Here is a 19,687-nt window from a genome sequence, read left to right as displayed (position 1 = left end):
AATACTCTAACCGGTCGAATGGAAGCTCTTGTCGCAATCGTTCCGCTTTAATTTGTTTTTCATACAGCGATGAATGTGTACGCGGGAAATTCTTCAAATCGCATCTTCTCTATATAAAAAAAAATCTGTTCTGGTTAAACGAACGGCCAGTCTATAATCTAACGAAGAAAATAGTGTAAGACAAAACCAGCGGGTAAAAAAGCTCAGTGAGCCAAGTCATCCGCACAGCATTAACCTAATAAACGGGCGCCACACCAGGTACGGAGAAAATACAAGAAGCATTGTCGGCTTGGTGGTCATCAACTGCAGCCCCAGAAAAGAAAGAAGAAAAAGAGCGGTGGGTGCTTCAGAGCGCGACAGGTGTTTCGTTCGATGGGGAAAAGAAACAAACCCAGGTAGATAGCCATTGCCACCGATGTGGTGGAAGCGGTAAGCAGAGCCTGTAGCATTCGCAGCTCTCTGACTCTCTCACGCCGCTGTGTAGCCCAAGCAGCGTGTATAGACAACAGTGACTGGACTTGAAGAGCAAAAACCTGGCAACAGTCTGCTAATAACTCCTTGGCTGAACGGATCGTTGCTACGTTGCGGCTTACGACGGTTGTTTGGTTTTTTTTTTTTCAAACAGAAAAGACTTACCAGTAGAGCAGTACGTGTTCCCGCGTGCCTAAGTTGCGGCGATTTCAAGGAAATCCGAGCGTTTTGTTGCTAGTTGTGCTTCTTAGATTTTTTCGATTTTCCATGGCGATATCGTGATCATCACATTTTTCGTTTGCCGACATTTGGGTTTATGTTTCCACGACGTTGTGATCACCACCTGCCTTGACTGACATTACGTTCAATTCATTTGCTGCAGGCTGTCAGCTGATTCACGTTTATTTCAGTAAGGTAAGAACATCGTGTTCATTACGTTATTTTTTTTTTTTTTTCCCGACTTTGAAAAATGGGTTTGAAAAAAAAAGAAACTGTCTGGCGTGGGTTTGTAATTTCGAATTAAAGACGAAAAAAATATATAAATAAATAAAAAAAAAGAGCCGTTAAATGACCTGGTGTTGGCAAACGATCTTGCCGAGATTCTGGACTCTGACGGTACACATTTTATTATTATTATTTTAAATCTCTTAGTCATGTTTGTTTTGGTGAATCTAGGACACATTTCTGTCCATTACCCAGTGCAGGAATTCCCATATTTTTATTCATTTTTTTTTTCCTCGATGAATTGCTAATCAGGGATTCCGCGGGCACTCACAAATTTACACGCATCTATCTATCAATCAGCTCAACGTAAAATTCGCCGTGTATTTGATTAACTGGAATAACAGAGTTATCGTATATACGTGATGTGAGATGTACGATGTAATTTTTTATAGAAAACCAAATGCAATTGAAGGCGTGTGGGACGACAAAATTGAGGGGGGGGGGGATAGCCGGGCAGAGACGAAAAGATTCTCTGTTGTCTCGTCCCTAACGGTAAATCTGGACCTCCTTCATAGTGTGTCTATACTAGGCACGGCTCGTTAAATTTTTGCGTTTTTTTTCCCTCTCTTCCTCCTGCTGGCGGTGGTAACAGCAGGACGACGGCCCTGCTGCCGCAACCAAACTCCACACGGGTATAAAGCTTAGACTGAAATGTGTTTTTTTTTAAATATATTTTATTTCCTCTCTGATTTCCCATCAACTGCTCAACAAACTCTGCAATCGCAATTGTTAGGGAAATAACAGTTATCTCAATAAGAGGCAATGACGTCGCGTTCGTATGTTAAGAAGATAACTCATTTTTTTTATCCATTCCGTAACATGCACACGAATATTGAATGTCAACATGCACCATAGGAATCCCTCTTTGTTTAACGATTCATCAATCTGATGAAAATATACTCAAATGCAATTGAGAATGATTCTGTGCTTTCAGGACGATTGGCGAAGTCAACGACACAATAAGGAAAACGAACTGCAATGAAAGAGACTGGCAATGGCCAGTGCGCTTTGTATAACATCAGCTAAAATGGCTCTCTCTTACGGACCATTGCTCGAATCACTCGTCTATTCTTCTTCTGCTTCGTTCTTTCTTCTGGATTTTTTTTTCGTCTTTGTTGTGTTGGATGCATGGACAGTGTGCGAGGACCAGATACGTACATACCGCGAGCCTATTTCTATTTCTTGGTACGTTGAACAATCGATTGAGGAGCTTCGCTTTTGAAGCGGGCACCATTCGGAAAAGTATAACTATCTGTGCTGCGGAGTAGGGAACAAGAGTGAATCAAGTTGAAACTAATGGCAACGCAGGTTCCATTGGGACGCGTTCACGGTATTCTTCTTCGGGAGTGCACATGTGTGTCACGATTGCAACGATCACAGATATGTATGGTATTGTTAGTAGCTTTGTATGCGTACTACGTTCTTATGTTTTTAGCTTTTTTTCCTTTTTTTTTTTTGGGAACAATAACTATACAATTCCCTCCATTTTTTTGTTGTTGTCCTCTTCACAACGTGATCGTGTGAATTTACACATACGGTGTGCATGTCTACACTGCAGGGCCATTGCCCTTAATCAACGTCACACCTAAAAAGACGTCCGTGTTCTAAATTCTCTAGCAACGACCAATTTCATTTATATATCGTATATATATATATATATATTACGTGCCGTAATGGCGCTAAAGGTTAGGACAGTCCAATACGCCGGCAACCGGAAGAGGTTATGACTAGTAATTGATAGTTTTCTAGCTTTTTCAGGCTTTCTTCTCTTCCACTTTATTTTTATTCATTATTTACTATTATTACAGCAAACCGATAGAGAGCCTAGTCGTGTACGTCGTGGGATATCACGACGTCTCGTGCGTCACGCCACATTGAATAGTCATCTACTCCGGCGGCCCCGGAATTGGCATGACGTAGAAAAAACGACACACAGAAGCGACAAGCTCGTGTTATTTTTACGCCAACACTAGCTTTTATTGTAACTTTCAAAGCAAACACGGTTCAATTTTATCGTGTAGTGGTTGGGATGTAGTATGTCTCTCCGGTTTGACAGAGTAATAGAAAAGTGTGTAATGCGATGTGTCTATGGGGTCGGTTATCGTCTAACGGCGGATTCACACAGCCCACATAGCCAACGAAACAAAAACAAAGGAATATACAACTTATTACCTTTTGGCGTGCCGAGATATAGAAGGCAGAAAATATAGCTCGCACAACAGATGTCATGTATGGCCGTGCGGCCCGTATAAGAGTACTCTACTATCATTCTCTCATCATCTCTGGTCGTGTATAAATATGGGTCAATATGGTCAGTGTGTGCGTTCCAAAGACGCACGAAAAGTAATCAAGCGGGATACTTTGCCGCTTACGGCGTAATGGGGTATCTATGTCTTGGGAAAAAATAGTGTGAATCAGGCAACGAGCTACATAAACAAAACATCCAACGGTAAACACAAGCATTTTTTTTTTCAACGTGAATCATAGAGTTTAATGGGGATTTCTTGCTGACGGGTGTAAAATGAAGAGCCCTCCTTCTCGCTTCGTTACGTTTCAATGGAATAGTGGAAATATTAATAGGGTAATAATAAGAAAATTTCCCCGGCTAAAATTTTATGAGTTTTGTTTTTTCTTATTACACTTGGTTACAATACTATACGCCACCTTTTTCAATAACTCTTTTTGCTATTTATTCTTGTCGCCTTTTTCTGTTCACGCCACATACGTAGATCGTCTGACAGACCGGTTATTTCTTGATTATGCTTTCTTCTGTAGCTTCTTTCTTTTCCGTTGGCTTTAACCTACCGCAATCTCGGATTTCCAACGATTTGAACAACGAGGCTTTAAAGCGGTGACAGAACCCAAATCACAAGGGGTCGGGAACAGCGATGATGTAGCTATTTTTCGTTTCACATTTTGCCATCCGTGGCAGGATTATGGAGACGCGAAAAATAGCTGGATGGTTTAGGATACTCGATGAGGTAACGGTGCTACGACTGAGTTATTAGACACGCATGCACAGACATCTTGTTTAAGCCTTAGCCTCCGAATATTTTTGTCTAGTGAAGCTTATTTCCCTATTTATATTTCATTGTCGACATAAATAGAGTCCCATCATCCATCAGCCCGACGGCAATTTTCGATTGTAAATCTTTGCTCAAACTATTTTTCCTTAGTCCTGCAAATGATTCACGTGTACCGTTTCGTTTATACGTTTCGATTTGAACTCGATGCTCTAGTTCATTTCGCTTGCACGAAATACGCGAAGATAAACTATAGACGTATTTACGAAACTCTGACCCAACACCCTCGTGATTGAATAACTTCAAACATTTTTCTTTTAAAGGGAACTTTTCAATCAGCTAGGAGCCATAACAAGGATCAACTCAAAAGATTAGAAAACAAAAGCTGCCAACGTCATCGTGGGAGATGGTTGGCATGTCGGGCAAGATGAAGAGGGTCAACGGCCTGCAGCTGCTCCTCGTTCACGTTGTCCTAATGTTTTTTCTGGCCACTGTTTCGTCAACTAAAGACAACTGCTATAACGGACCGCCAGCCGTGATCGTCAATCAGGACGCTGACGTTTATTTAGGTACGTAATGTCTTGGCATTGGGTTTCCAAGTCACAAATCAGACGACTCTAGACATCAATAACGTGAATGTAGGGAGGGGGGGGGGGAGAAATGTCAAAGCACTGATGATTTTCACGAGTTCTATGCCGTTGATTGTAGGCTTTAAAAAAAAACTGGTTTATTCTAATGGCATTTTAATTTTAGCCCATCATTAAGACGATTTGTTGGAGAAAAGAAAAAGTTCTTAATTGTCCTAGGTTTTATTTTCATTTTTTTTTTCCGGGATGCGTTCCATTTTTAAGTGCTATCCACAGCACAGCGATTTAAAACGGAATGATAATGACGCTAATGATACGGTAGTAATAATTGTTATGACCATGTTAGGAGTCTTGTTGAACGTGCGCGAAATGGATGACGAAACCCCCGGGAAATGCGGGACGGGACTTCACCGTGAAGCCATCGAGTTGTACGAGAGTCTCCGTTGGTACCTGTCCTTCATCAACCAGAACTCGGGACAGGTGGCGTCGCGATTAGTCAAGGAATCTTTCATCCCCGGAATCAAACTAGGTAAGATCATTGCCGAACTCTTTTCTTTTTTTCTATTTATTGCTGGAGTTATTATGTATGCTTTAGCTCTTTTCCACATGTTATTACTTAAACAAAAGGGGGTGTTCCACATTAACATATAATATACTATATGCAAATTCGCTGGCTCACGTCATGATTCGTTCGCCCGGGAATCTAGGTTTGAAAATTTTCGATGCTTGCGGCGACGCCGATTTGGCCGAGCGCCAGCTGGGCGTCCTCTTTCCGGAGCTGCTGGAAGAAGAAGAGGCAAACAACTGCCGAAACGGCAACGGTAGTAACGAGGATGAACAAGACGAAAAGCCGATGCTCGGGCTCATCGATTTCGTCGGATTGGTCGAAGAGGATCCGGAAATTGGCGAGCAGCTCGCCTCGTTTAGCATTCCGTTCATGGCCGTCCGATTGGACGACTTCCTGCCGGCAGAAGAAGTGGCCGAGGTAATAACCTCCTATACAATATGACTCGTATTTCTTTTGAAAAAAAAAAAAGAATAAAATAAAATAATAGTCTAAACCATAAAACACAAGTCTATTGAGAATGGGCACACAAAGCCTTGCCAATGAAATGATCGTTTCCTTTGGTTATTGTCACGTTACATCCTTAGGCCCTGGTGCGGTTTTCTAAGCAGATGTTGTGGGATAAAGTAGCGGTCGTCTACGCCGATGACGACTACAGCCTAGCCATCACCAAATCGGTGAGCCTGAAAGCGGAAGAAATGGGCGTCTGTTTCGAATCGTTCACTCCCGTCAGCGCCGATGACGTCACAATGAATGCTGCCGGTAATTCGACAGCCGTCCTTGTCATTTCACCGCCAGAAGACGCCCAGAACGTCACACGGAGACTCAGCCTAGCGGCATCGGTCGGCCATCGTGGACCTTACCAGTGGCTTTTTTCACACCCGTGGTCGGCTGAGAAGACAGACTTGCTAGCCGAACTGACCGGTCCCGCCGAAGTCTACGCCGTGGCCGTTAGTCCCATTATTGTGGACCAGTTCGAAAGCTATTGGCTCCGTAGAAAAACCCCTGTCCTTCCGGCCGTTCCGGAGAATCTTTGGTTCTTGGAATACATGGTCACCACGAAGAAATGCCACCTGGAATCGATAGCTAACATTACCACCATCGACCCGAATTGGTTGCTCTGTCATAATTTCAACTTTGCGGAGACTTCGTTGGAACGTGTGTTAAGGAATACGCGCGTTCTTCCGGCAGTTCACGTCCTCAATGTCTTTGCGTCGGCGTTCCGCAAAGCCCGCGATTCGAAATGCGGATCGGAAAATGGCTACTGTCAATCTCTTCGCGAACTGACGCGCAAAGAATTCTACGACGATGTCTTTCACGCGCTACAGCTACAGCACGCCTCGCCCGGAAATCGAGTTCCTGCCGGATTTGTTGGCTCCAAAAAACCATCCAGCAACAAGATATCCGACGTGAAGTTTTCGCTGATCCGCTCAGCAGAAGGCGACCAGATTCGCGAACTTTTTTCCTACCATAAATCGACTGGAACTCAGACGATTGATCGGTCATTCCAAATAAGACCATCGCAATGTCCAGTCGATGGCTGCTCTGATTGCGTTTACTTCCAATCGGCCGGCAGTTACCGGACAACACCTTCAACACGCAACGTTGAACCCGCTGAAGAGACCAAACCAGTCGAGCAGTACCTAGAAGGCGATTTAGAACCGGAAGAATCCATCATTTCGGTGAACAAATCCAGTAGCGCTCAACAAGATCGAGCACATCAGAATAGAGCAGAATTGAAGGATGATCAAGAAAGGGATTCGCGGAGCAAAGCCGTCCAGCAACAGCCACAAGAAAATGAAGAGCCTCAACAGGAACTGGAGACGCAGGTCGAGCATCGCTTGAAAATCACAGACATTATCATACCGGCCCTCTTCGCTGTTCACAAAGCCGGACCGACTCCATTGCAATGCAGCGCTGAGGTGGATCCGAACGCAATCCAGGACGTGGAAGCTTTTCTCTGGGCATTGGATGTGGTTAACCGTAACACGGATTTGTTGAATGGAATAGAAATTGGCGCCGTCGTATTCGACACCTGTTCGTCGCCAGCTAAAGCGGCCCATCTGGTCGCCAGCGTGCTGGCCAAAGAGGGCGACCCAATGCTGGAAGAAATCAACATTGATCCCGACCAGCTGTTAGCTGTCGTCTCGGCTACCAGCGGCGAAGAAACGGAAGCGGCCACCTTGATGTTGGCCTCCAATTTCATCACGACCATCAGCGCCAAGGAGAGAAGTGACACTCGGCTGACGTCCGCCTACCATTTACAGGTGCCCGTTCCCATGTCCGTCGCAGCCAGAGCGGTCATTGATCTCCTCAACTACGCCGGATGGACCTACGTTAGCGTCGTTTACAGCAGCCACGACGTTGACGCCGTCACCGGTTTCAGACACTTCCAGCATCTGGCCGAAAACACGCAAATTTGCGTCGGTTTGGTGGAGAAACTCAATCGAACTTCTCGCACTGGTCCCGTAAGAGCCAGCCGATCATTAGATCGCGTTTTCGAACAACTGGCTTCTAAGATGGATCTGGGTGGTCGAGTCGTCGTCTTGTGGACCGACGAAATGGACACGCAATCCATCCTGGCCAAGATGCACCTGCTCTCACCGGAACAGGCCGATAAATTCAAGCAAATCACCTGGATCAGCGCCAGCAGTTGGATCGCCGGCGGCAAAGTCCAAAACTTGGTCAAAGACGTCGGTAGATGGTTAGTCGTCCGTCCGCAAGTCCAGCTCGTCAAGGAATTCGTCGAACACTTTGCCCGTTTACGACCAGAAAATAACGAACGAAACCCATGGTACGGTGAATACTTTGACCAAATGGCGCAGTGTCAACAGTCAGGTGAATGTTCTCCCGTACCGCGCATTCATCCATCAACGACGACCGTCATTCAAACAGTTTACGTTGTCGCTTCGGGATTGGCCCGGCTAATTCAAGACTACTGTCCCGATCAGCAGTTACTGAAGGCGAGCAGCGTTGAAACAAGCGAAGAGAACGATGAGGATCTTTGCGCCACTAACACAACAACTTTCCGCGAAAACTTGCTGGCCTATTTACAAAACACGGGCACAGATCGCCCAGGCGACGTTAACGGCGAATTCGGTTTCACCGATCATGGATACGGAGACACTCCAATGGAGATTGTCGAAGTGCGAGGCGGATTTGCTGAATTCACGTTTATACCGATGGCCACTTACGATCAGGACGTTCTTCAATTTTCAAGTGACAAAAATAGCACTTCGGATGTTGTCATGGCGGACGTTAACAATATGGCTCATGATGGTTTATTATCGCTGGTCTCTGAGTGCTCGGTCGCCAGCCAAAAAGAAGTTTGCTGGTCGAGTTGCGCAGCGAAACAACAGAATCAGATGCTCATCAAGCCCAGCAAAGATCGAATGTACATCATGGGACTTTTTGACGTTCGTGAAAAGAGTCTTGATGGACTATACAGCTGTTCGACTAACGTCACTACTCGTGGCATCCAGCAAACGGAGGTATGTAGCCCAGCATTAATTCATTGCTATCATAATATCTAAACAAAAAAAAAAAATTGGTGATTTTTGGTTGGCAGGCCTTTGTTTGGGCGTTAGAACAAGTCAACCAGATAGCCGATATTTTGCCCGGTATTCAACTGGGAGCTATTGGTTTGGACGGCTGTGGCACGCAAGAAAAGCGATCGGCAGAAATAGCTCGCGCTTTCAGTACAGCCGCTGTCCAATCAGGCATAGCAGAGAACCAAATCCTCGGTCTAGTCGTTGGCACGCCAGACGCCGATCCTCGCGTCCTCTTTGAATTGCACAATAGGCAACAATTGCCTATTGTTCTCTCTGTTCCGGGACTGGAAATGCAGCAGAACTTACCTTCCGGCACATCACCGTCTCTCCTTCAATTGAGCCCGTCCACTCCGATGACGGCCAAAGTCTTGAGCGACGTTCTCCATCTGATGAATTGGACCTACGTTTCTTCCGTCTGCTCCAGTCAAGTTTTCCCTTACAATTCCGTCTGCGAAGAGTTCCAGAATTTCGCTTTCAAACAAGACGTCCAGTTTGCGGTCGATTTGGCCGTCAACGAGCAACCGCATTTGGCGAATTACTGGGAAAACGTGGCGTCTATGATCTATTCCAAGGCGCAAAACGGCGCTCATGTTCTCGTTGCCCTTTTGCCCGATCGTCAAATCTTCGATCTTCTGGCCGCCATTCGAAAACTGCCGCCATTGCAACTCGCAGCTGGTCAATCTATTATTCTAGTGACTCTATCGACGTCAGACAATAAGCAGGTCATGGAAGAATCTAGTGCTCTGCTGTCCGGCGTCGTCCACATCCGCAGTCGCTTACCGATGTCCGGTAAATTTTTCCAGGATTACGATCAGATGAAATTCAGTTTGAGCACGTCCAATCCATGGCTGATGAAGTACTGGAGCCAGATGTTCCATTGCAGAGGAGCTACGTGTCAAAATCGATCGCTAAATCAGCTGGCCAAGTCCACTCAACTGGCCGATTCGGTTTACGAACGCGACGAGTCCGTGTCCAACACCATTAACGGAGTGCTGGCTATCGCCCAGGGATTGGAGCGCGTCCGGCAAGAATTATGTCCAGGTGTCAAACAGGGAATCTGCTCGGCAATGGCGAATCAAGATGTCCGCCAACGGCTTGAACGAGCCATTACCGAGCACGGATTCACGGACATCACCGGCCGACCTGTCAAATTTTTACGCTCGACGGGAGTCAGTCAGGAGGCAACCGTCGAGATCCTTAATACTCATCACACAAAAATGCTGGGCACCGAGCAAATGGTTGCTGGAAGCTACAGCCTCCGGGAGGGCCTTGTCTTTAATGCGGCGAAACTAAAAGCTCGTGACGCCAGCAACGCGTCCGTCTCCATTTCTGTCGAGAAAATGATTTCTCAATGTCTCAATTGCGTCAAGATCACGCCCAAGCCTCAATGGCATCCTTCAACGTCGATGCAAGTGCAGCCGGGCACAGGCACAAAGCCTGGCTTTTCGTTGGTGGGTCTCCTTCCGTTCCACCGTCAAGGAAGTAAACCTTTGTCATGCGGTACGATGCACAGCCCACGCATATTCCAGAATTTGGCCGCCGTTGCTATGGCACTCGATCGACTCAAACAAAACCGGACGATTCCGCCATCGTTGCAGATCGGCGCAATCTTTTTCGATTCGTGTGGTCGAGTGGAAAGAGCCCAGCAACGACTATTGTCCTTCATCTCAGATGCCGGCCCGTCTACTTCGTCTCAGTCGAGCGTTATTGGAGCGGTAACCTTAGATGGCGAGACGGCCCACGCGATAGCGAACGTCCTCAGCGAAGCCAACATTCCGCAGTTTAGTGTCGACATTGACAGCTACCGTAGCACCAATATAGCTCCTTTCGGTATTGACCAGCAAAATCAAGCTGCGGCCTTAGCTGTCGGTAGTAGCAAGGAGAAAACGTGGCACTCGCTGGGCGGGAATCAAATCATCAAAACCGTTCCGACGCCAGAAGATGAAGTTAAGGCTTTGTTCGACATTGTTCGCGGATTGGCATGGAAACACGCCATAATTTTCTACGACGATAGCCAAGCCGGATCGTCCGATCGCGACCTTTTCCTCCAGCTCGTCCGTCAATCAGGAAACGAAGTTTGCATCGGTGCTCAGGTCCGCGTCAACAAGTTCGGCCACGCTGGCGAAACAGTCAATCTTCATTCGTTGCTGGAAGCTATCGCATCCGACCTTCCCGTCTTGTCCGTGGCAGTCTTACTGCTGGACAATCCTGCTCAAGTTCAACACGTTCTCCAAGTGCTGGACGATGTCGGTCTTAGTAATCGCTTCGTTGTTTTGGCTAATCACGCCTGGGGTAGCCATCACGACATCCTTTTCCATCCAACGTCCGGCCGTAAATTGGCTGGTGTCCTGACAGTGTCGATGGAAACGTACCTCGTTCCAGGATTCAATCAGTTCTTAGCCGGAATGACGCTGGAGAATCATTCGACAATCCCGACCGATTGGTTTGAAGAATATTTCCAACATCACTTTGAATGTCATTTGCTGGGCAGCAAAGTCAGTCAACGGATGTACCCCAAATCGTGCACGGGTTCTGAATACTTTGAACTGTCCCAAATCGAACAGGATCCTTACGTCTACCATACGATGGCGGCCGTCGAGACTTATGTCAGAGCTCTGCACGAGTTCTTGCAACTTTACTGCGCCGCCGGAACGGAAGCTGTCCAGTTTAGCGATTGCGGACCCAACTCGCAGGAGCGCTTCAACGCCGTCCTTAACGACATGGTTAAGCGTGAGCCTTACTCAAACAGACAGCAGCAAAATCCATTATCTCCAGGAGTGGAACAGCAACAAAAACGGAGCGGCTATCGTGGCGTTGTCGTTTGGAACGTTCAATATTACTCGGAGAAATCAGCCCATTACGAACGCGTTGGATTCTGGCGTCATGGTCGATTGGAAGTGGACCAAAGTCAAATGAAATTTTATGTCCCATACGCAGCTGTTCCATCCATTGAATGCCTGCAAGGAACGTGCATGTCCGTTTGCTCTGCCCAAGCATCGCAAAGTCAGTCTGGATCGAGCAATAATCGCGGAATCCCGACGCAATCGTCCAAATCACCTACTCCGGAAGTGCCCACTAACTTCGCTACTGCCTGGGGTGTTGTCGCCATTATTTTCTGCGTTTTAGGTTTACTAAGTTGCATGGCGTGCGCCAGTTTCTTCATCCGCAACTTGCCCAAGCCGTCGCCCAATTCTGTTCTGAGTTATTTCATCCTGGCTGGAATTGCTTTACTGTACATCACGACCATCTTTTTCCTCATCCAGCCGAGTGACGTCTCTTGCGGATTGCGTCGATTCTTCCTCGGTCTATCCTACGCTATCATTTATTCGGGACTTGTGGTCCGCACTGTTCACGCCTGGCGTCGCATCAACCGCGGAACCAACGTCATGTCATCGACTTCGTTTTCTTGCTCATCGTCGACGTCTAGGTCGTTCGATTTGACCGACGCTACCAAACCACCTGGCCTTGTATTTACTACTATGACCTTAGTGGCTGTTCAGGTCATCTTGCTGTCAGCTTGGCTCATTTTTAAGCCACCGGAAGCCGTCCCATCGCCCATGATCCAATTGCAAATGCAACAGTATCAAGGCGGAGCTTTGTGGCGCTGCTCACCGGCAGAGAATTTCGAATCGGAATTGATCATTTCGCTCATTTTGCCCATCATCTTGCTCTTCACGGCCACTCTCTTCTCATTGGTCGTTTGGCGATCCACCGATGCTCCTCGCGATAGTCGCTCCACAACGGCCTGTTGCGCCCTATTGGCCTTCTTCACCATCATCTGGACTCTGATTGCCACTCAAGCGTCCTATAAAGCCAGGTATAATTTATGGTCTTGCGTTGACGTATTTTCGGTTTTTTTGACATTTTGTATTTCGATTTCAGGGAGCCTGCCATTGTGGTGGGTAATATCCTGTGCGCCAAGACCATTTTGTTGATACTTTACGGCCGTAAAGTGTACGAGATCTCCGTTCATCGTCAAGAATCACGTAATTTGGCTGTTCTTTCGCAGTTTACTAGCAAGTGCATGCAGCCGAGTCTTCATAATTTCCCGAATAATCGATGCGCGGGCTCATCTGTTTACACCACTGACCTCGACAGTAATTGCTTTCATGAAAATACCTGTGATTCAAAATGATTTATACTCAACGATTTTCCAGTGGACTTACCTGGAGGACATAACGAATCGTTCGCTGCTAACGCAGAGGATCCCGCCATGGGATTGTGTTTGGGTCTGTCCACTTCGCTGTCCCGACACAGCAGTCGGAGAGGTAGTCACAGTCTACACGATCAATGTCTCGATGCTATGGCCAATTACCCAAGTCCATCAGGCTCTTGTTGTCATCATCGCGATGATGTCTTCGATCCTCCCATGGTGCCTTATCCCGTCTATCCGACTCACAGTCGGTTACACACTGGTGCTAGGTATTATGCTCTGACTAAACGCAGTTTTTTGTCTTTACAAATTTTAATAATGACCTGTGGAATAATTAGTAATTAATTCGTTTAATTCGCATTTATTATTTTAATAGGAGTGTGGATGGAGATCATGATTTATCCGATTGCGAGGGTTCACCTCCGTCTCGTTACAGATCCTGTAGCCAACCACCCAGTCGCCGTGGATCGATAGATTATTCCAATCAGAGCGGACAGAATCAACGTCCTGCCTTGATGGTTCGCCGGGTTGGCAGCCGTCAAATGCTCGTCTTGGGAGACGAGGCCTCCATTCACGGTATGAAGAACAGGCTTCCTCATGTTTCTTGTCTACCTAAATTTTGTGGTCCCATTCTCTCGTTCACTGAGTAACAAACATAATCTTATCTAATTTAAACAGGTCGAGTGTCCAAGATTTAGGGCAACAAAACATTTTCACAAGAATCCAATGTGAATCTATCTTCGGTCCGTGCTTTTGGGCTTTAACTCTGGATTCTAGACAAAAAGATCATATCTTTCGGGACCATTCCAGTATCGTACGATAACGCGATGGGGCAGAAAAAAAAGAAACAAATACAACAAAAAAATCGATATGAACAAATTATATTTCCTGGAACATCTGGAGCGCAGTGCGCGCGAGATGTTGACCGTAAACGAAAAAAAAAAAAAAATGGTTAGTCAAACTTCAATCCCAAGTCTTCTTATGATTTTTTGTTTTCCTTTCGTCAAATACATATATTCAGATTCCTTTTTTATATCAAACTATATTATACATACCATTGCTGCTGTATCGATCGTTCTCTGTATATACATTTATCAACAAAGAAAAGAAACACGAAACTCAATACAACATGAAACACTTTCAACTTTCTAGTGCCTTTATATTGTTTTGTGTATAAGTGTAGTTAAAGTGGCTGGCCGTAAAAAGGAGTAATAATTCTGAACGTCTCTTTGGGTTTCAATTTCGTCGCTTATTTATTTAAGGCCATGTTATAGGTGAAACAAAACAACCGTAGGAGGTCGGCGACGTGTCTGCCCTAGCCACTGTACTACTAACTACCTGCATGGGCCATAAAGGTTGGCCGTTAAAATCAGCTAGAAGACTCCCGCTCTCAATTTTGTTTTCTACCTCCGTCGAGTAAATGAAGCAAAACGCAATTTACGGCCGTACCATTATAAGTTTTTTTTTTTTTTTTTTACAGTACATCCGGAGGACGGATGGCGGTTACATCATTTTATTCCAATGCCAGCATCAAATCACAGATGGCGCGGAGTTTCCAACCTAGCAGCATTTTTTTTTTTTGTAAGTCGTGGATTTCCACAGGTAAGAAAGGTGTTGAGGATGGTCACACAGAAAAAAAAACTTCCCCCAGAAGGAAAACATGGAAAGGGCGACTGTGCCCAAGGTCGCTGTTCAAGTCATCTCCGGCTCCATGAAGAGACGAAGGCCGATTCAGCAGCTGTTGTATGCCTCTCTTATTATATAGGCTACACATACATACCACCCTCTTTCCTTATAGTCGACCTCCCTTTCGTTAGCCTCAACACAAAAAAAAAAGGAAGAGGCTGTGAAAAGAAAATTCGTTGAAAAAAAAAATTCAACAGTTCAATGACTTGGGTAGCATTCGGCCGTCGAATGCTGCTGGAGCAACAGGGCAGGACCTTAAGTCTTTTTTACTTTTGTGTGTGTCGTATTTGTGTTGACGTGTTTGATCACTCAGCAACAAGAAACCGTGAACAGTGTTGCTCTACTTTTATCTTAAGGGACATTTTAAATTTTTTTGTTTTTTGAAATAGCGGGGTAAACGATAAAGATATCACCCTTCGTCGAGCAAAGAGTTATGGTTGTGTCGTGCCAGTTACATTTATATTTATGCATGAGCACAAAAAACTCGTAGTGGGGCAAGGTTATCTTCGCTGCAACTAGCACCTTGGTTCCATTTGCATTTTTCTTTCATTCTTTTTTCATCATCTACTTTTCTTGACTAGTTTTCTTGTGTTTGTTTACCGAATGCTGAATGTTACTATTATTGCTCGTGTTGGCATTGTAACTGCTTGTAAAAAGGGAACGTGATTGAAAACTCGATTTTTTTGACAAGTGCGTGTCCGTACCCTAAATCTAAACCTATTGCTTTATAGTCGTCTTTAAAAAGAAAAAAAAAAACAGCCGTACTCATCTAAAAATCCGATCACGGGATCTTGCCTTTTTCAATCAAAACAACAGCAGCTACATGAATCCGAAAAAAAAGGCTATAAAAGAAAAATTCGAATAGGAGCAAAAAGACAAAGAGAGAGAGGGAAGGTAGTTTGTGGCCTTCAAATCGAAAAAGAAGAAGGTCATCGTCGTCGATTTGGTTCCCTTTTTTTCTTTATTTCGTTTCGACAACACACCTGGTGCGGGCCCGACAGACTTGGAATTCACAATTCAAGCGAGACGACCAGAGACGGGCAGAGAACATCACGGGCGCAAAAATAACTACGGCATTCACAGCTGCGACTGGCATCAACATTCGAAGCATCTCACGCGAGCTCCTCCGGCCAACATGTCTTCTTCTACCATCAAGCAGGTACAATTATTTCGCTTTTTCTTTAACGTTGTTCGGATCTTGAACTTAACGCGTACCTCCCGCCATTGTCTTTTCAACCGGTTCAGAATAAGATTTCAGATAAACTGTTTGCTTTCTTGACATGTTTCATTCTCTGTTTCTCTGTTGTGCATACGTTGGAACATCACACATCGATTCTGTTTCATTAGGTGTGGCTTTCGGCTTTCATTCTAATGACAGCCGTAGCCATCCGCACCGTTACAGCAACCAGTTACGATAAATATGACCCAGGGTATGGCATCTACGATGATGGGTTCTCCAATCCGAACGGCTATTACCATCGGATGGGTCAGGCAAAGTACACCGTCCAACACGGCGCAGGTTACGACAATCGAGTTCCTGTACGTCCAACATCAATGCCAGGACGGACGCAACAAAGAGTCGTCCTCTACGGACAAGGTCCACCGTTGCCAGCGCAATACCATTCGATGGGATTTTATTGAAAGCGGATGGGATCGCGCACGTGTTTTATGGGCAGACATCAAAGATAGCCAACGCAACGGCCAATCGTTTCTACTGTGCTCTTGCGCTCTTTCTTCGTGTGCTCCTTGTTTTACATCTACGGTATCCTGGGCGCTGTATTTGGACACATCCGAAAACGTCAGCTACTTGATAGACTCATAGGAATGTTTCATCTCAACTTCTCTCGACGCCATTATCCCCAACAGCCGGCCAATCCTATTTACTATCGTTATTATGATCTTTTTTTTTTTTTCTGGATGCAGTGTTCCCGACGTATTTTTGTTTGCTCAACCATTTTTTATATTTTACCTCTTCTCTTTGGTATTCAATGTTGTCTTCCGTGTTTCTCTTCGTTGTTGGCGATTTGAAGATTTCGAATTTCGTTTTGCATACCTCTATGAATGAAATTAAATAAATGGATTTGTGTGTTTATTTTTTTTTTTTTACTAAGATAATCATCTTACATCATTATTTATGTTGTTTTACAACTTCATGCAAATATTTACGTTATCTTTCGCCATTCCCAAAACCAGCTCATTATTCGATACGTTTTTTGGGTTCTTAGCTTCCTGTTTGTTTACTATAGCTATTGCGTGAAGGTCTTCGGCCTTACCGGTATTTCCAACCTGAAATTCGAATCGGGCCTGTTTACTTCTTCTTCAATGTCCTCTAGACAGTTGCTTATAAATGTTGTCTTTGTCAAAACGGAGATGTTGGCAACATTCAATGTACAATTAAAGACAAGGGTAGCAAGTTTTTTTTTTTCATAAGCCGAAGCGTTTCAGTGCCATCACGCTTACTTTAAAAGATAATTCAAAAGAAACACAAACAAAATGGGAGATACTGTTAGACTAAAAATCAATGTCTTCTTTTTAAAAAACGCTCAGTGCCTTTCTATTTCGCAGTGGAACATTTCCAGTGTTAAAAAAAAACGTTTATCATCATCATTTGTGCTATAGCCGCGTATATTGATGACGATGATCGGCCCGTCACGTGATAGTATGACTGGCATGACCGCTCGCTCCAAACCCAACATTCAAGCTGAACGCGTGTTTACTTGTTCGTGAAAAAGGAATGCGGTTGCTCCCGGTTAAAACTTCCAGCAGGAAAAAAAAAAAAACATTTTGTACAGTCTTCGCTTAAAGGCTAACGTGCAAACAGTACTGAGTCGTGATGCAACATCACCGAGAGCCATTCAAACCGCAAAAAATGGATGAAGACAAGTCAGAAGAAAAACAGGAAAATCCGTTCAACAGAAATGTCTGAATTGAATAAAAAGAAACAGGAGAAAAGAACCTTAATGCACAGTAGAGCGACGCGTGCAACCAAAACTAAAATATCTGAATGATGTCAGCATATTTTTTTTTCTTTTTACGTTTCTTCAATTAATTGTTTTTCTTTCTTTTCTTCTTCGTTCTTTTACATGAGTCAAAAGTGACGTACTGTTATTCTTTTACGTGTTAAAAGAAAAAAACGTTGAAAGCCGGATCAATGTTACGGTCAGACCGGGCCAATGTTGCGCCGAATGGTACTTCATATTTGGGCGATGGCAAGTTACAGGCAGTTTTTGACCGCTGGGTATTCGTGACAGGTTACAGTGCGCCAACAGCAAAGCAAAGAAGGTGGGAGGAATTGGGAGAAACAAAGATGGTCTTTCTACCACTGATGTAATAACTCGTGGACTCCGTTACAAGGCTAGACATTAGCCCCAACATTTTTTTTTCTTCCCGGAATCAAACTAAAGTAACGTCAGGCATTTGTCTGTCTTTTTATATTGTAACGGGCAGCCGCCTTCATTGTTGTTGGGAATTGTTTCACGGGCGGGCAAATGAAGACACCAAATTTACTGTGAACGTTCCAGCTACGCCCAGCGCCGCGCCCAGACCGTCCGATTTATTCACGTAGACGAATCGCTTGAGCGTATCGTTGTTTGCATTCGTCGTAGAAAATCAATCAAGATCTTCATGGAGGGAGAGCAAAGAACGAAGCAGAAGAAAGAGCTTCGTGCAAATCAAGGGAATAATAAAGGCGGCAAAACGTTACAAACACAAACATTTTGCGGGGGGGACGACAGATACAAATAGTTGACGATGAAATTAGAAATGATTAACGTAAAAGAAAATGCACCACGTAGTTCGACTTTAGATTAGGGTTTGACCGACGAAAAAACCTGACTGGAACTTTCTTATAATCTTTTGTTTTAGTTCAGAGGGTGCAACAGAAAGGGGGCATGATGAAATCATTGTGAGAGTGATCAGAGTTGATGGCAGTGTTTGTTCCAATTAGTTCGAAATGAAGTCAACTATGTAAATCGGCAAATCGTGGTTTCACCACAGCGTCTAGTTTTGCCGGTTATGGTAAATAAAATACGTGAAATAGGACGACTAGAGGAGAAACAAACAAGAACTGGAAAACGAAAGAAAAAATAGAGGGTCGAAAGAAAACTGTAAATGCAAAGATGAACGATGATTACGGCAATGATGAACGATTATGTAAATCTCAGTTAATGTCGCTCGATATTCATTTATCTATGTTTGAAAAAAAAAAAAAAAATACTATAGACTTTTGCGCCTCAAGAAAATGTTGGAGTTACGTATCGCTCTGTGTGGTTTTTATCTATTATTTCGCAATCTTCCGATAGTAAAAAAAAAAAAAAATTATACGTTTTCTGTCTTCCCTATTCCCACCGCAAAGAAAGGAAAAGAAAAAAGATCAGCAATCCAAACAAGCGATTGATCATCGCTTTTGTGTGCGCGCCAGTCAGACGAGGCCCCATTAAAAACGCCTAGTATACATCTCATAGCTGCTGATTAAAAATGTATGAAAAGATATTTGTATTTATAAGCGGAGGTGGGGAGTCTATAGAGAAAAAGAAAAGGAAACTAAACTATAAAATTAAAGAACCCAAACAAAAAAGAAAAACAACCAACAAAAATGTGAAAAAAAAAAAATACAGAAATCCTTTTGGGTTCGCCGCCCTTAATTCCATGGTTACAACAGTCGGTCGATCCTTTATGTTTTTTTTTTTAAAGAAGAAGAATATAATGTGCAAGTTAAAAGACGGCCGGCTGACGATGTCGCACGTTAATCACTGAATATGACGAGGCGAAGAAAAGAAAGATAAAAGAAAGAAAGACAGTCGTAAATTAGTGAAACGATGAGCCAACTAAAGAAGGGAGGAGCGAACGCAGAGGGGGTACGGAAATAGTACTACTATACCCTTACGTGGACTTTGAGAGAAGAAAGAGGACGGGTGTGAGAACGAAGGTGTGCTCGTGCGAAAAAACTCTGCCGTCTCCATTTTGCGGTTGTTTTTTTTTTTCTTCTTCGACGCAGTTTACCGTTGGCTTTCAGATAGTTTTGGTTTGTTGCTCCCCGTTTTATTTTCACACCCATCTAATCATTCTGTCCACCTCTATGGTCAATTGCTCGCCACACATGTAATACTCTTTTTTTTTTTTTTTTCTTGTGCTCTCCTTTTCGTTAC

The 19,687-nt window shown here is 44.4% G+C and overlaps 2 protein-coding genes across 2 annotated transcripts; both read left to right on the top strand.

The window, feature by feature from the left end:
- The first annotated feature begins 366 nt into the window (after window positions 1–366).
- Window positions 367–13,998, top strand: LOC130692512 (uncharacterized). Its single transcript, XM_057515622.1, has 10 exons — window positions 367–885; window positions 4,322–4,567; window positions 4,932–5,114; window positions 5,293–5,570; window positions 5,738–8,641; window positions 8,719–12,518; window positions 12,584–12,798; window positions 12,859–13,123; window positions 13,231–13,430; window positions 13,533–13,998. The coding sequence occupies exons 2-10, from the start codon at window positions 4,405–4,407 to the stop codon at window positions 13,550–13,552; spliced, it is 8,028 nt and encodes a 2,675-aa protein (XP_057371605.1). The 5' UTR covers window positions 367–885; window positions 4,322–4,404; the 3' UTR covers window positions 13,553–13,998.
- A 783-nt stretch (window positions 13,999–14,781) lies between these two features.
- LOC130692552 (uncharacterized) lies at window positions 14,782–16,453 on the top strand. Its single transcript, XM_057515699.2, has 2 exons — window positions 14,782–15,699; window positions 15,888–16,453. Exons 1-2 carry the CDS (start codon window positions 15,676–15,678, stop codon window positions 16,179–16,181), a joined length of 318 nt encoding a protein of 105 aa, XP_057371682.1. The 5' UTR covers window positions 14,782–15,675; the 3' UTR covers window positions 16,182–16,453.
- The last annotated feature ends 3,234 nt before the right edge of the window (window positions 16,454–19,687 follow it).

This window comes from Daphnia carinata, chromosome 1 (genome assembly GCF_022539665.2).
Source record: "Daphnia carinata strain CSIRO-1 chromosome 1, CSIRO_AGI_Dcar_HiC_V3, whole genome shotgun sequence".
NCBI lineage: Eukaryota > Metazoa > Arthropoda > Branchiopoda > Diplostraca > Daphniidae > Daphnia > Daphnia carinata.
The sequence above is the reverse complement of the archived record's forward strand: the minus strand, read 5'-3'. Positions and strand labels throughout refer to the sequence as shown.

Excerpts from the sequence above, each read along its gene's own strand:
- LOC130692512 (XM_057515622.1), top strand. The coding sequence starts at position 4,405 with ATGGTTGGCATGTCGGGCAAGATGAAGAGGGTCAACGGCCTGCAGCTG. Across the intron at positions 8,642-8,718 it reads GTGGCATCCAGCAAACGGAG|GCCTTTGTTTGGGCGTTAGA; the intron begins GTATGTAGCCCA and ends TTTGGTTGGCAG. Across the intron at positions 13,124-13,230 it reads CGGTTACACACTGGTGCTAG|GAGTGTGGATGGAGATCATG; the intron begins GTATTATGCTCT and ends TTATTTTAATAG.
- LOC130692552 (XM_057515699.2), top strand. The coding sequence starts at position 15,676 with ATGTCTTCTTCTACCATCAAGCAG. Across the intron at positions 15,700-15,887 it reads CTTCTTCTACCATCAAGCAG|GTGTGGCTTTCGGCTTTCAT; the intron begins GTACAATTATTT and ends CTGTTTCATTAG.